This window comes from Peromyscus maniculatus, chromosome 8 (assembly GCF_049852395.1).
Source record: "Peromyscus maniculatus bairdii isolate BWxNUB_F1_BW_parent chromosome 8, HU_Pman_BW_mat_3.1, whole genome shotgun sequence".
Classification (NCBI taxonomy): domain Eukaryota; kingdom Metazoa; phylum Chordata; class Mammalia; order Rodentia; family Cricetidae; genus Peromyscus; species Peromyscus maniculatus.
Genome location: NC_134859.1, coordinates 658,341 through 672,925, shown reverse-complemented (window position 1 = coordinate 672,925; position 14,585 = coordinate 658,341). Strand labels below are relative to the sequence as shown.

The 14,585-nt window shown below is 45.9% G+C and overlaps 1 protein-coding gene across 1 annotated transcript in view; it reads left to right on the top strand.

Annotated features, from left to right (window-relative positions):
* The window catches only part of Abcc1 (ATP binding cassette subfamily C member 1 (ABCC1 blood group)), a 107,658-nt gene extending 93,404 nt beyond the window's left edge, over positions 1–14,254 (top strand). Inside the window, 8 exon segments of the mRNA XM_006983860.4 lie at positions 5,683–5,882; positions 6,812–6,938; positions 7,732–7,833; positions 8,467–8,613; positions 9,866–10,024; positions 11,229–11,395; positions 12,064–12,258; positions 12,770–14,254. Coding sequence (XP_006983922.2) covers positions 5,683–5,882; positions 6,812–6,938; positions 7,732–7,833; positions 8,467–8,613; positions 9,866–10,024; positions 11,229–11,395; positions 12,064–12,258; positions 12,770–12,878 — 1,206 coding nt within the window. The 3' untranslated portion in view covers positions 12,879–14,254.
* Positions 14,255–14,585: the final 331 nt, after the last annotated feature.

Below are 14,585 nucleotides of genomic sequence, written 5' to 3'. Positions count from 1 at the left end.
GGAAAGCTTACAGCTGTCAAGGCAGTTGTTAATAGACTGAAGAACAAATTCTACAGTGGAGTCATGACGAACGGCAGCCTCATCAGGGTGGATGCTGATGCATATAGCACATTAGAAAGCAGCTTATTTTGAGACTGATGTGGCCCTATGGGTCATTTGACACCCTTTTTGTTTAGTTCTGCTTTGCTGTCTTCACATAAGTTTTCAATCTTTAAGTTGGTCTCATGGTCCAAAATGGTCACCAAAGTTTTAGCTATCATATCTATAATTCAGACATTGAGATTAACACAAAGGAACAGAACAGGGAACCTGTGGCCTTCATATCAGAACTACTCTTTTAAATCATCTAGTCCTCAAGTTCAGCTGTATGACCGTTATTTGCACGGGAGGACTGGGTACATTGTGGTTTTCAGCAACCAGTTTCCTTCGGGAGAGGGGCAGCTGTTCTGGTTCATGCCTTGTCTCCTTTCTTGGGTCATTTCTGTGTAGATTACATTTTCAGGTGACAGGTAAGAGAATAGAGACTCAAAGAGAAAGCATCTTTTTCAAGTGGCAGAGCCAAGAGTGGGACCCTAGGTCTCTGTGGCTCTGAGGCATGTGCTCAGAGCCCTGTCTGAAGCATAGTCATTCATAAGGTTGGCTGTTGAGATTGCTGGGGAAATAATGGCAATGTAAACTAATGCCTGCTGACACCTGCTTGTTATCCCAGCACTCAGGGAACTGAGGCAGGAGTATTCCATAAAGAAAGATGAAATTGTAGGATAAAAGTCCATTTTCTGGACTTCCCCTATAGCTTCTTTAAGTCAGTGCCACCTGTTTACTGGAACATCTGAACTGCATTTACCAAAATGTAGTAAATGTGCTCATGGCTGCCTGGAAAGCTTCCTGAAGGTTCCAGTTCAGAACAGGCACATTGTAGCACTAGAAACTAGAAATGGTCATAACCTTAGAGCCCCATGAGGAGTAAAGTGTTTTCCTTGCAAGCATGAAGACCTGAATTGATCCCTAGATAAGCCAAGCCTGGGCCATCAAGACGCTGCCAACCTTGATGGCCAAGCAGGACCCACATGGTGGAAGGTGAGAACTCCTTCCTCGAGTTGCTGTTGATCTCTATGCATGCTCTATAGCATGAATAAGTAAGTGTAAATTAAAAAAAAATTAAAGAAAGGCAGATGAAATGTGTTTATAATCCTGGTGCTAGAGAGGCAGAGACAGAAAGACCTCGGGCTCATGGGCTGGGCAGTCTAGCCAGAAAGCTCTAGGTTCAGTGAGAGAGCCTGTCTCAGAAACCAAGGTGGAAAAGAGATCAAGGAAGTCATGATATTGATGTTAACATGTGTACACACAAATAACTTGTGGTGTGGTTGTATGCTGGACATGGTGCTGCTATTGCAAGACATGAGCTGCCCGTTCCTATACCCTGTGGATGAACCTCACAGGTGCTATAGTGATGGAGAGACACCAGACTGAGAGCTCCACTTCATGGGGAGGAGGTTTAAGAACAATGTAATGACTGTGGTGACTGAAGTCAGAGGAGTGGTAATGCCTGAGGAAGGAGGTCATTGCCAGGAGCCTCTGAAGAAACTGAACATGGAGAGCTTGATGGGGTTCTCCAGGTGTAGATGAATGTGAGATGGTGATTTTCATTTGTGGGCTGAGAAGTCTCATGTGTGCTGGGCAAATCTGTGGCCGTGGCTTCTCAGCCCCAGCTGTGAGTCAGTGTTCACTCAGTTGTGTTGCTCAGAGGATTTAGTACACCCCACAGCTACATTGTCATTTCTATGTTATTATGACAAAATACCTGATTGTAAACAGCTTAAGGGAGAAGATTTTCTTCTGTTTACAGTTTCAGTGCTGTCTGTGATAGTAAGGAGGGCATGACATGGTCAGGAAGCAGAAGATGTTTGTATTAGCTTACTTTTTCCTTTATCCAGTCTTCATCCAGACTCCTAGACATGAGATGGTAGCTCTCACATTCAGGGCAAGTCTTCTGGCCTCAGTTAATCCTCTCTGGAAAATTCCGCATATGCACTCAGGTGTGCTACCCTGATCTTTTTGGTGGCTCTCAATCAATGCTACAGTCACTGTTACAATAGTGTTTGTGTAGCACAGTTTAAAGTTAGCTTTGAGATATACATATTTATAGATGCCCACAGAAACTTTCCTCTAAGAAAGGTGTAATCATCATACTCAATTCTGTCCATTTATTGTAGGCAGACTTTTCTTTCCCGCCAGCCAGTTCTCAAATAACTACACAGATTTACTATTAATTATCAATGTTTGGCCAATAGCCCAGGCTTGTTACTAGCTAACTCTTACATTTTAAAATTAATCACATTTCTTATCTACACTCTGCTTGGTACCTTTTCCAGTACGGCAAGTTCATTTGCTTCCTCTGCATCTCCTTGTGACTCCTAAGACTCCTCCTCTTCTTCCTATTCTCTTTTTGTCTGCTAGTCCTGCCTAACCTCTACCTGTCCAACTATTGGCAAGTTAACTTCTTTATTAAACCAATCACAGTGACATATATTCACACAGTATAAAGGAATGTTCCTCTTCTGTCTGTCTGTCTTAATTTTTGTGGCACTGGGAATGAAAACCAAAGTGTTAGACCAGTGTCTTCCGCTTAGCCATACTCTTCCCACATCCCCTTATACATTTAAATTTACTTAGTCTTTCTATCCATATCATTTTCAGTATATTAGTTACATTTCTATCAATGTGATAAAACCTCTATGACCAAGGCACCTCATCAAAGGAGAGTTTATTTGGGCTTACAGTTCCAGAAGGAGAAGAGTCTATCACAATCACATCAGGGAATCATGACAACAAGCACCAGCTGTCATGGCTGGAACTGCTGAGCTCATGTCTTGAACTATGAAACAAGAGAGCAAATGGGGAATGGCATATGGCTTTTTTTTTTTTTTTTTTTTTTTTTTTTGGTTTTTCGAGACAGGGTTTCTCTGTGTAGTTTTGCGCCTTTCCTGGAACTCACTTTGTAGACCAGGCTGGCCTTGAACTCACAGAGATCCGCCTGCCTCTGCCCTCTGAGCGCTGGGATTAAAGGCGTGCGCCACCACCGCCCGGCGGTGTATGGCTTTTCAAACCTCTACTCCTGCCCCAGGAGTTACTGTCGCACTCCTCTGTTGTCCATGGCAACTGCTTGCTAGTCACACTGCTGAGAACTCCTGGGCCTGGCCTGGTCCCATGTGCACTCCTGCAGAGGTCACCTCAGGGGACTCATACCAGGCAGTAGTCTGTGCTCCTCCGCTTGTATTAAAAAGAACAAATACATTTTTAGAACTGAGATCATTCCTGACCACAATCCATGTCAGATTGGATTTTTACAGTAATGAGATTGGAAGTGGAATATGAAGTGATTTGGTAAAGGGAGACTCGGTAAGTCTGAAAAGGAGTGGCCTGATGAGACCAGGCTGGGGGTAAAGTGGGCAAAACATGCAGGAGGACAGGGGACAGCTGGTGCAGAGTACAGAGTTGGCAGGATGGTGCTCGAGGCTGCCACATCTGTGCATGGCCTGGTGGGAGCCACTGGTATGCCCTGTGCTTGGCTGGGGCAGCCTCCTTGGGGCCATTTTTTTTCTTTTTCATTTTTCTTTATTAAAAATTTTTCAACGAACTCTACATACCACTCACAGATCCCTCCTTCTCCCTCCTCCCTCATCCCACCCCTAGCCCTCCCTCCCAAGCCACCCCACATCCCCCAAATCAAGGTCTCCCGTGGGGAGTCAGTAGAGCCCGGCACACTGAGCCTAGGCAGGTCCTTGGGGCCATCTTTATTAACTTGCCCTGCTGCAGTGGATCAAGTCAGCAAAGGGACAGGAAGGACACCAAGGATCAAGTTACTGCATATTAGTGACCCATCAGCACCTTGAGAACTGGGGTCGTACTCTTACTAGTCTCCTTTTTACAGAGGCCAAAAGAGCTCACAGGTCCTCAAGTGAATAATGTAGTGTCTATTCATTGGCTTCTTATAGCTTCCAGAGTGAGAAAGGGTACTGGGATTTTTTCTGCTTTCAACACTTGCTGAGCATCTGACTAGGGCAGAAGCAGGGTGGGGGTGGTATCTGTCTACAAGGATAGGTGAAGCAGGTCTTAAGGGTAACATGATTATGACCCAGTGGCTGGGATGGGGACACAGAAAGGAAGTGATGTAGGGTAACAAGCCCAGGACAGCAGGAGGAGGCAGAGCCAGGTACAAGGAGTGGGGGCCAAGTCAGCAAGGGACAGGAGTGACCCCGCTGAGGGAGAAGGAGACAAGAGTTGCTTAGTCTCTCAATATGTGAAATGGGATGAAAAGAAGACTACAAAGGTCTCATCCCTTATATATAAAGAACTATTTAGGTGTGCTGGATAGTTTTATGTCAACTTGACACAAGCTAAACTCATCTGAGAGGAGGGAACCTCAGTTGAGAAAATGGCTTAAGACTGGCCTGTAGGCAAGTCTGTAGGGCATTTTTTAAATTAGTGTTTGATAGGAGGACCCAGCCACTGTGAGTGGAGCCACCCCTGGGCTGGTGGTCCTGGGTTCTAAAAGAAAGCAGAATGAGAAAGCCATAAGGAGCAAGCCAATAAGCAGCGCCCCTCCATGGCCTCTATATCAGCTCCCACCTCCAAGTTTCTGCCCTCTCTGCTTTTTAATGATGAACTGTCATATGGAACTGTGAGTGAAATTAAGCCTTTCCTTCCCAAGTAGCTTTTTGTTATGGTATTTCATCACAGCAAAAGTAACCCTAACTAAGATAATAGGTAACTAATTAAAGCTAGGAACAGGAGAGGTGGCCCTCCCCAAGGAAGGGCACACCAATTGGTTGCCCAGTGCTAAAGGGTCAGCCCTGAAAGCATATATATATATATAACAGTATTTGGACTCAAATAGTTTATATTTAGGAATGTATATGTGTTTATATCTACTTATATACATGCAATAATGATAAGTGAAAGAAGAGACCATGAATTTGAAGAACAAGGATAGGCATATGGGAGAGTGTGGAGTTGCCATGCACCTGAGGCTGCTGACATAGGCAGTTGCTCCTGGTTTAGTGGAATCCAGGGGGTTCCATGCTTGTTGACATGTGTATGTGACATGTACAGTATATGTGCATATGAACATGTGAGACTCACACAGAAGAACTTACCAGTAGCTCTTACCTGTTGTTCTCACAGTCTACTGTGCAAAATGGCTTTAGTGTTGCTACTATACAGAAGGAACCAAGGCTAAGACAGCACAGTGACCTGGCTGGGATTCTGTGTTAGTAGCAAATGAAGATTAAAGAGGTCTGTCGGTCACAAAGCCTGTTTCTCAACCTGTACTGTTGGGAGATGAAAGCCCCAAACATTTAGGACTTCTGAGAGGCCAGGCAGTCTGGAGTTTATTTCAGGTCCATCTTGCTGCTTCTTAGCCATGGACCCAAGGAGGAGGCCAGTTGTACCTCTTTGTCTCCATCCAAAAGCAAGAAAGAGCACTGCCTAGATTCATAGGTGGCAGACAGGGGATGTGCATCCAAGTAGCTGTGACTACTGTCCCACGGTTCACCACGTAAGCAGCCCATCTCCAACGCTTTGGTCTCTGGAGGTGTCGGCTATGTCTGACTTCTCCCAGTATGCCTCAGGCGGATGGGATGTGGGGCTAGCACTGATTCTGTGTGTCTGTCTCTCCTACAGAGGTTCTATGTGGCCTCCTCCCGACAGCTGAAACGCCTAGAGTCTGTCAGCCGTTCCCCTGTGTACTCACACTTCAATGAGACCTTGCTGGGGGTCAGTGTTATCCGTGCCTTTGAGGAGCAAGAGCGCTTCATTCGCCAGAGCGACCTGAAAGTGGATGAGAACCAGAAGGCCTACTACCCTAGCATTGTAGCTAACAGGTCAGTAGGATAGAGGAAGCTAGCTGAGTGCCTAGTCCCTCAGCCTGTTTCTTCTGGGAGAGAAATGGAAACAGAAGGGCCATCCAAAGTGCACAGGATCATGGTGGCATGTGCCTGAAGGAAGATTACCATGAGTTTGAGGTGGGCTTGATTACCTAGCGAATTCCAGGCAAGCTAGGCTATAGAATGAGACCTTGTCTCAAAGATAAAGCAATCCAAGGACTGGAGAGATGGTCTGGGGCTAATATTATTTACTGTGCAAGCATGAGAACCCACATTTATGTCCCCACATACCCTTGGCATTGTGGGGTGCAGATGGGGGGTGGTCCCAAGAGCTCAATGTCCAACCTTGTTAATAGCAGCTTTTTTCTTCCTCATGTTAAGATCCATCTCTTGCCAAGGGGCTGATTTTATTTATTTATTTTGTAATTATTGCTATTATTTTGTGGTGGTGACTCTCAAACCCAGGACCTTGTGCATGTTAGGCCAGTGATCCACCACTGAGCTCTGTTCCTGCCCCTGTCCCTTTTTGCAAACAGCAGTCCCTCTGGCAGTCAATGATATTTTAGGAATTTCCAGGGAATTATTTTTTGATTTTAAAGATTTCCTAAGAAAAAGTCAATCTTTCTAAAAGCAAACTTGAAGTTCCAGGATGGGGATTGCTTCTGGAGAATTCTATTTTAGTCCCCAGGCAAGCCAGACTCATGAAGAGCTGTTGACCTCAAATCCTATGGGCCGTTGGCATACTACTCCCACCCCCAACCCCCGCCCCCTCCCAGTTCATATCTTGGATGAGGGGTACCCATAGGCCTTTCTCTAGAAGTGCCAGGAAGTTAGGTCAGCTGGCAGATGGGTTTAGCTCTGCCCCATGAGCATAAAGCTGGTCATCTGTCTGTCTGTCTGAGATACTCCTAAATATCTCCTTGCAGGTGGCTCGCTGTGCGTCTTGAGTGTGTGGGAAACTGTATCGTGCTGTTTGCTGCCCTGTTCGCTGTCATATCCCGGCACAGCCTCAGTGCTGGCTTGGTGGGCCTCTCGGTATCTTACTCGCTGCAGGTAGAAGGCTCTTTCTTGGGTTGAATGGTCTCCTCATGGCAACCACATTTTGAGTTCCTGGACCTTGGCTTTGGGTATCTGCAGGAATGGGGAAAGGAGAGGGCTTGAAATGGAGATTGAGAAGTTGGTACAGAGCATGGGAATCCTGACAGACGGCCTGCATTCTTCATCAGTCAAAAGATTCTCAGCGACTTGATGCTTTCAAAGCTATGACTTTCCCTCTGAGTTTGTGTTAGTTGCATCTCATGATGTTTGTCATACTGAGTTCCAAATATTTTCTTTTGTTGATTGAGATGGGTTATTACTCTGTAGCCCAGTCTGGCCTAGAACTTAACATAATTCTCATGCTTCAATCTCTCTGGAGCACCGGGATTAATTATGGATATGAACCATCACATGAAAATCACCCAGTTTCAGAATATTTTCCAGTTTCCTGTATGACTTCTATTTTTGTCTGCCTTTTCTTTCTTTCTATCTTCTTTCTTTCCCTCCCTCCCACAGTCAGAGGACAACTCTGTGGAGTCAGTTCTCTTCTTGCATCTTTCCATGGCTCTGGAGGGTAGAACTCAGGTTGCCAGGCTTACTCAACAAATGCTTTGCCCATAGTGCCATCTCACAGCTCTTGACTGCTCTTGAAAGGTGTGATCCCTAAGAGGTATAGTGTGTCCACTCTGGGTGATAGCTCTATATGGGTTACTCATTTCTGTGTTTGTTTGAATGATATGATTCATGCTTAATGAAAATGAGGCTACACTTTCCCCAAAAGACCCCACATGACTGTCTTCACTGGCAGATAACTTCGTACTTGAATTGGCTTGTTCGAATGTCCTCTGAGATGGAGACCAACATTGTAGCCGTGGAAAGACTAAAGGAGTATTCTGAAACAGAAAAGGAGGTAAGTCAGGATCCCATCCTGGCCCCTTGGCCTTGGCCTTTCAGACACCCCTTGGGTGTCCTCTGCCAACTCAGAGGGTGAGCTGTGTGTCTTCCAGGCCCTCTTGGGCTTGTCCTGTCTGTTTTTAACACTTACTAAGAACCACCTTGTTTTAGAGGCAGGAAATCATCCACACACCCTGTTTTCCCCAAGATACCTGTGGGCTGTGTCTCTTACTAAGGAACATTTTCCCCTGTGATTCTTTCCTTCACTTGATGATGTCACAGAGAAAGTCTTAGCCCTGGTTGTCACTCGAGGCTCATGGCCACCTTATTAATTAAGATGGTTCCCCCACAGCTGGCAAATAAACTGCAAACTTCTCTTTCACAGCCTCTAACAGGCAACCTCTGCCTGCCAGTTACTGCTATTTGCTATGTCGGTTTACAGGGGCTCTTTTTATGGGGAATCAAATTGGAATTAAATTGCACCAGTGCAGAAAATTTCCATAAGTTGAAGAATTAAGTGGAAATGAATTGAAGGGGGCTGGGGAGATAGATCAATGGGTGAAGGGTTCAGATCCCTAGAAGCTACATAAAGACTGAGTTTGGCAGCTTGCACTTGCTGATTTCTCTTATCCCTCTCGTTGTGATCCAGGCTCCCTGGCAAATCCAGGAGACGGCTCCACCCAGCACCTGGCCCCATTCGGGCCATATAGAGTTCCGAGACTACTGCTTGAGGTATCGAGAGGACTTGGACTTGGTTCTCAAGAACATAAATGTCACCATCGAGGGTGGAGAAAAGGTAGGTGTGCCATCTTCCATCCTCACTAACTCATAGTCAATGGAGTGAGGAGTAAAGGAGGCTGTGTGCCCTCCTCCATTCCCATTGATATAGGGTCTAGCATGAACCCCCACATCAACCAGTAGTTAGTCACAGCTCATACTATGGGATTGAGGTGCTTTTACAGGGAGGAATCATGGGAATAAAAGATGCTGAGTGTATTCAACAGGTGGCAAAGTGGACCACTGAAGGACAACCTATGGAAATGCAGATATGCTTTGGGAAAACATTTGAATGAACTGTAAATACTAAAATGATCCCTCTGCTTTTTTTGGACAGTTGGAATATGTAGCAGTTCTGGCCCAACCCCCTCCAGGCTGTTTATAGAAAATCTTAGCCCTCCACTTCACCCCAGTTCCTCCTGTGGGGTCTGTGTGCCTATGTGGTCCCTTTAAAGCATTGGCGTTTGTAAACTATCTAGAGTAATAAGATGCTGCTGCCATCACCAGGATGACTTATAGGGACATGTAGTTCTAAGCTATTCCTGGAAGTCATTTCAGACTATGACCTATAGAACTTTCTCAGAAACTTGGTCAGGGTTCACCCTAGGCATTTGCATCTTGTAATATTGGTTTGTTAAATTATCCATCCACATGTGTCAGAGTCTTCTGTTTCTATGAGATAGTCTCTGAGTCTTTATGTGTTTATGGGGATTCAAGTACGTGTGCTGGGCTGCGATAACTGTGGGCGAGCCCATCTCAAGCCCAGATGTAAAAGAGAGGAGAAAGAACTGTCACTGGACATTGGGAATGTCAACCATTGGCCAGTAACTGGGGTGCCCACCCAGGCCATATCAGAGAAGTTCAGGGGCTTTGCTTGAATCTGAGGTGTTGTCATGGCTCCAGGAAGGAATTCCCGTTAGAGGAGAGAGGAACCATGTGGGAAGCCAGGAAACACCTTGTTATTTTCTGACTCTCTCTAAATGAACATAACATAACTCACCTAAACATTTCTCTGCACCCTATTCCTTTGAGCATCTCTACTGACTTATAATAAGTTCTTAGCCTTTGGAAGCCTGCAAAGCAAAGGGCATCCTTTTCAACCTTTTGTCAAAGTAGCCCCTGAAGATTGTAGGTCTTGGAGAAGCTGGTGGGTGAGCACCTTGATAGTAGCTAAAACAACTAGATGACCACAGCTCTGACCCAGCCACTTGCTGGGAGAACATTGAATCTGCAGCGTTCTCACCTCACCACAGTCCCTTCCTGTCCTGCAGGTTGGTATTGTGGGCCGTACAGGAGCTGGGAAGTCATCTCTCACCCTGGGTTTGTTCCGGATCAATGAGTCTGCAGAAGGGGAGATCATCATCGATGGGGTGAACATTGCTAAGATTGGCCTGCACCACCTGCGCTTCAAGATCACCATCATCCCTCAGGTGGGCGAGGCTGGTGGTTCCTGCACATACTGAAGCCACACCCTCTGTATACATAGACTCAGCCAACTGTAGATGGAGAATGGTGTTTTTGCATTCATGTATTTATTGGGAGGAGGGGAACAGGTCATATATATGAAGATCAACTGCAGGAATCAGTTCTCTATATGTGTAATTCTGAGTATAGAATTCAGGTCATCAGGCTTGGTGGCATGTGCCTTTAGGTCACTGAGCCCATGGCTAGTTTTTTTTTTCAGGTTTAGCATCTGCATTTAATACCATACATAGATTTTTAACCCCAAGTGATGTGATGCACAGCCATTTCCCCAGTATTTTCTTGGTATTAGGTAGTACATCATCTAGACATGGCTGTATATAGGAGCTGTGAGTAAGTTATGTGAAAATACTATACTGTATCATACAAAGAACCAGAGCATCTATGGATTTAGATAGTAACATTGTCTTCTCTGCCAGTTGCAGGATTCAGTGTGTTAATCTCTAACACTTCCTGGAACTAAGCTACAGATAAAAATTTTCTAAACCAATCCCTGTGGGCAACAGTTCCCTAAGGCATTATTTGTGGTTGTGGTTTTTCCTTAACTTTCTCTGAGTCTCTTTTCTGGAGGTGGGATTGAGTGAGTGTATTAGTTACATTTCTATTGCTGTGATGAAATACCACCACTAAAAGCAACATCGAGGATTTACATATTGAAAGTTTGGAGGAGTTTTGCAAGAATAAAGGTTTTGGTCCAGTTTACCCAGGGCTTTTCAGACATTTCCTGTTACAGACATCCTACAGAGTTCATACTTTGGAGAGAATCTGAGATCTTTTCCTGTTGTAGTGTGAACATCTCATTTCTTCTATCTGTGAGCTTCCCTGGTTCATTGTGGTGTGACTGTTATGTTAGTTACTTTTCTGATAGTTGTGACAAAATCTTTGACAGTCATCTGCAGGAAAGAAAGGTTTATTTTGGTCACAGTATCACAGGGTTGCTTTCTACCATAGTGGGGGAAGCATGGTCACACAGTAGGTATGTGGTGGGGACCCAGCCAGCATCAGAGCCAAGTCTAACCTGCCTTCCCCAGACAGGCTCCACAACATCCTAAAATAACACCACCAACCAGGGAACAAGTGCTCAAAACATCAGTCTGTGGGGAACCTTCTAGATTCAGACCCTCACACATACTATCTACTGTCCTTGCACAGGATCCTGTTTTGTTCTCGGGTTCTCTCCGTATGAACCTGGACCCTTTCAGTCAATATTCTGATGAAGAAGTCTGGATGGCCCTGGAGCTCGCTCATCTGAAGGGCTTTGTGTCAGCTTTGCCTGACAAGCTGAATCATGAGTGTGCAGAAGGCGGAGAGAACCTGAGGTAGGTAGGCAGGCAGGGGCTGGTGTGTGAAGATTCTGCCCTCTTGCCTATGTGCTAGCTTCAGTTATTATCACCCGGGCAGCCAGCCTCCTGCTTCAGTGCTAGGGTGGTCAGCCAGTGGCCTGTGCTGCTCATCCTGGCTGGGCTCCTTCATGGGACAGGGTTGCCGGTACAGCTGACTTTTGGCTGATCTACTTGGCCTTAGTGGGATCAATGCACATATTTTGCCCAGGCATGCTGTCATGGTGATGACAGATGTGTAAGAGTGAATATGCTCAGTGTCCATTCCCACGTTAGGCCTCTACTGGCCATTCATTGGCCAGCATCCTGTTAGCTAAAGCCAGACACATAGCTGAGTCCAGCCAATGCTGAGTCTGCTGCAGCTCAGTGATATCATGGATACTAAGCCACTCTGTCACCCACATCAAAATGGCCTGATACTTTGAATATCACCTCTGAGCCTTTTGTTGGGGATGGTTCTAAGGCCATTTCTTGCTCACCAGAAAGTGTAGCATGATTGGTGTTTGTCACAGGCATGGACATGGGTGTGGACTTGTTCTCCTGCCCAAAGCCCACCCCCAGACAGTCTGCTAGCTTTCTTCCCTGCAGGCCTGGTTCAGGATCAGGGTAGTTTGAGCCCCCATCTCTAGGCTTTTCTCCTTTGCTAGTGTCGGACAACGCCAGCTTGTGTGCCTGGCCCGGGCTCTGCTGAGGAAGACAAAGATTTTAGTGTTGGACGAGGCTACAGCAGCTGTGGACCTAGAGACAGATGACCTCATTCAGTCCACCATCCGGACACAGTTTGAAGACTGTACTGTGCTCACTATTGCTCACCGGCTTAATACCATCATGGACTATACAAGGTAAGGCCCCAGAGTGGATCTGTGGGCCTACAGGGTTGATCCTGTCCAGTCATATTCATTCATTCATTCATTCATTCATTCATTCATTCATTCATTCATTCATACATCACCATCCTTATGCTCAGGGCAATCCCAATTGGTGGGACTCTACTGTCATCGGAAGAACCAGGTTATCCAGTGTTATTTCAGTCAGCATATTGATATGCATGCGAGGCCTGCTATGTGCCCCATGTTATTCTGGACTCTGGGGTTCCCTCTCAAAGCTTAGGGAATATCTTAAGGACCAGGACACTTAATTAAAAGAGAGGGACAATGATCACAGCAACACTGATTTCAGAGGGTGGCATGTGCTGTGTATAAGTGATAACAAGGAAGTGGTAGGGTGGGTACCCAGCTGAACCCACCTCTCCAGCCTCTAGAGTTTTTAATACTTTCTGCAGAGCAGGCAATCTCACAGATATCAGACACATCTCTTTGCGTAATGCTCACGTCTGCATCCCTCTCCATGCAGGGTGATCGTCTTGGACAAAGGAGAAGTTCGGGAGTGTGGTGCACCCTCTGAGCTCCTGCAGCAGAGGAGCATCTTCTATAGCATGGCTAGGGATGCTGGCTTGGTGTGAGCTGGGTGCTGGTATATCTGGTAAGAACTATAGGGCCAGCATCCCAGTGTCCAAGGATGAGCCAGCAACCCTGGGAACCCAAGCCTCACAGACAGAAACCACAAAATAAAAAGAAAACCAAACTAAAAAGAAGCAAAACAGACAAAGCAGCAGCCACCATCTGGCCCCATCCTGGATCTGACCTTGAAGAAACTGGGAGATAGATGTATCCCACTTTGAACACACATCTGGCCTCTGGTACCACTTGTGAGGCTCCTGGAAGTTCACCTATGCTCTAGCCCTAGCTCACAGCAGGGCCTTGGGCAGCTAAACTTCTGGAGAAATTGCTGGTGTCAAACACACTAGTTAGTGACCAAACAGCCATTGCCTCATGTCTCTCCAGCCACATTCATGGATGCCAAGGCTTGGAGCCTCTCCCTAGCCTGCCAGCTCTTGTATCACGTCCATGGCCCTGTTGGTTCCAGAAGAGTGCTACCCGTCTTCAGACCTACAGTTGAAAGCATGGGAACAACAACAAAACAAAAACAAAACACAACACACAAAAACCAAACAAAACAACCAAAACCAAAATTATTGCCTCTGTGTGATGTCCCCTTGCCTGCCATTTGGTCTTCAAGCACTCTGACACTGTGCCCTGCACCTAGTGCAGCTCTCACAGGACTTGCTTTAGAAGCAGCCTTGTAAAGGGATCTTGCCAGACAGGCTCAGAACCAGGCCAGGCAATACTGCCTTCCCAGGGACTTACATCTTGCCCCACCATCCCTCCCTTGCTTTCTGCGTCTTCCTATCTATTGCTGGGGAGGGCTCACTCCTCTTAGAAGGTCTGTGAGTAGCAAAAGTCAAGAGAACAAAGGGCAGTACCCACAGATAAGAAGGCTGGTACCAAAGACAGAACCAGAGTCCCCTCCAGGACAAGAAGACCATTCACAAATAGCAATGACCCCCTTCTATATCCCCCCTCCATTTTTAAGGATTGTTCCAGAGAAAAAGACGGTCCCAAGAATTTGGTATCTAGGGAGGAGGTACTGGACTCAGGGAATAGCCATGCCCAGCTCTGCACTTGATCCTCAGTCTGAATCCTTCAAAGTGGTCCTCTAGGTGTTTGGGTTACAGACCAAAGAGAGACCCCATGGGCAGTGAAAACTTACTGCCAGCTACAGTTCATACATGCTATGAATTTCAGCACTGATTTTCTTTAGGTGATTTACTTTTTCTCTAGGTGGCAATATGTGTATTTATTATTTTGTAAATTGTACCATTCTTTCACGTTAAAGGACCCAGATTTCTCCTGGGGGTCTTTTTGTAAGGACACTGGAAACGTGAATATTTGCAAATAATTTGCAGTAAAGAAAAATATTTTATTTCTTTCTAAACAACCATCTTATTTTCTTTTGGGCACAAAGCTTTCCAACCTCCACTCTGGAAGAACCAGGCTAGGAGAGTTATGTTATTGCTGTTGTCAGAAGTGGCGGGATAGGACAGAGAGGTGGCTCAGCAGTTATGAGTGCTTGCTCCTCTTGCAGAGGACTGAAGTTCAGTTCCTAGTACCTGCATCAGGTGACTTACAACTGCCTGTATCTCCAGCTTCAAGGGGTCCAGTGTCCTCACAAATTAAAAATAAAAAAGAAATGGGAGAGGCTAAGGTTAAGAGCTGCCTGGGGTCTGGCAGTGAGTCAGAATGGTAAAGTACACCAATATCTGTGCTTG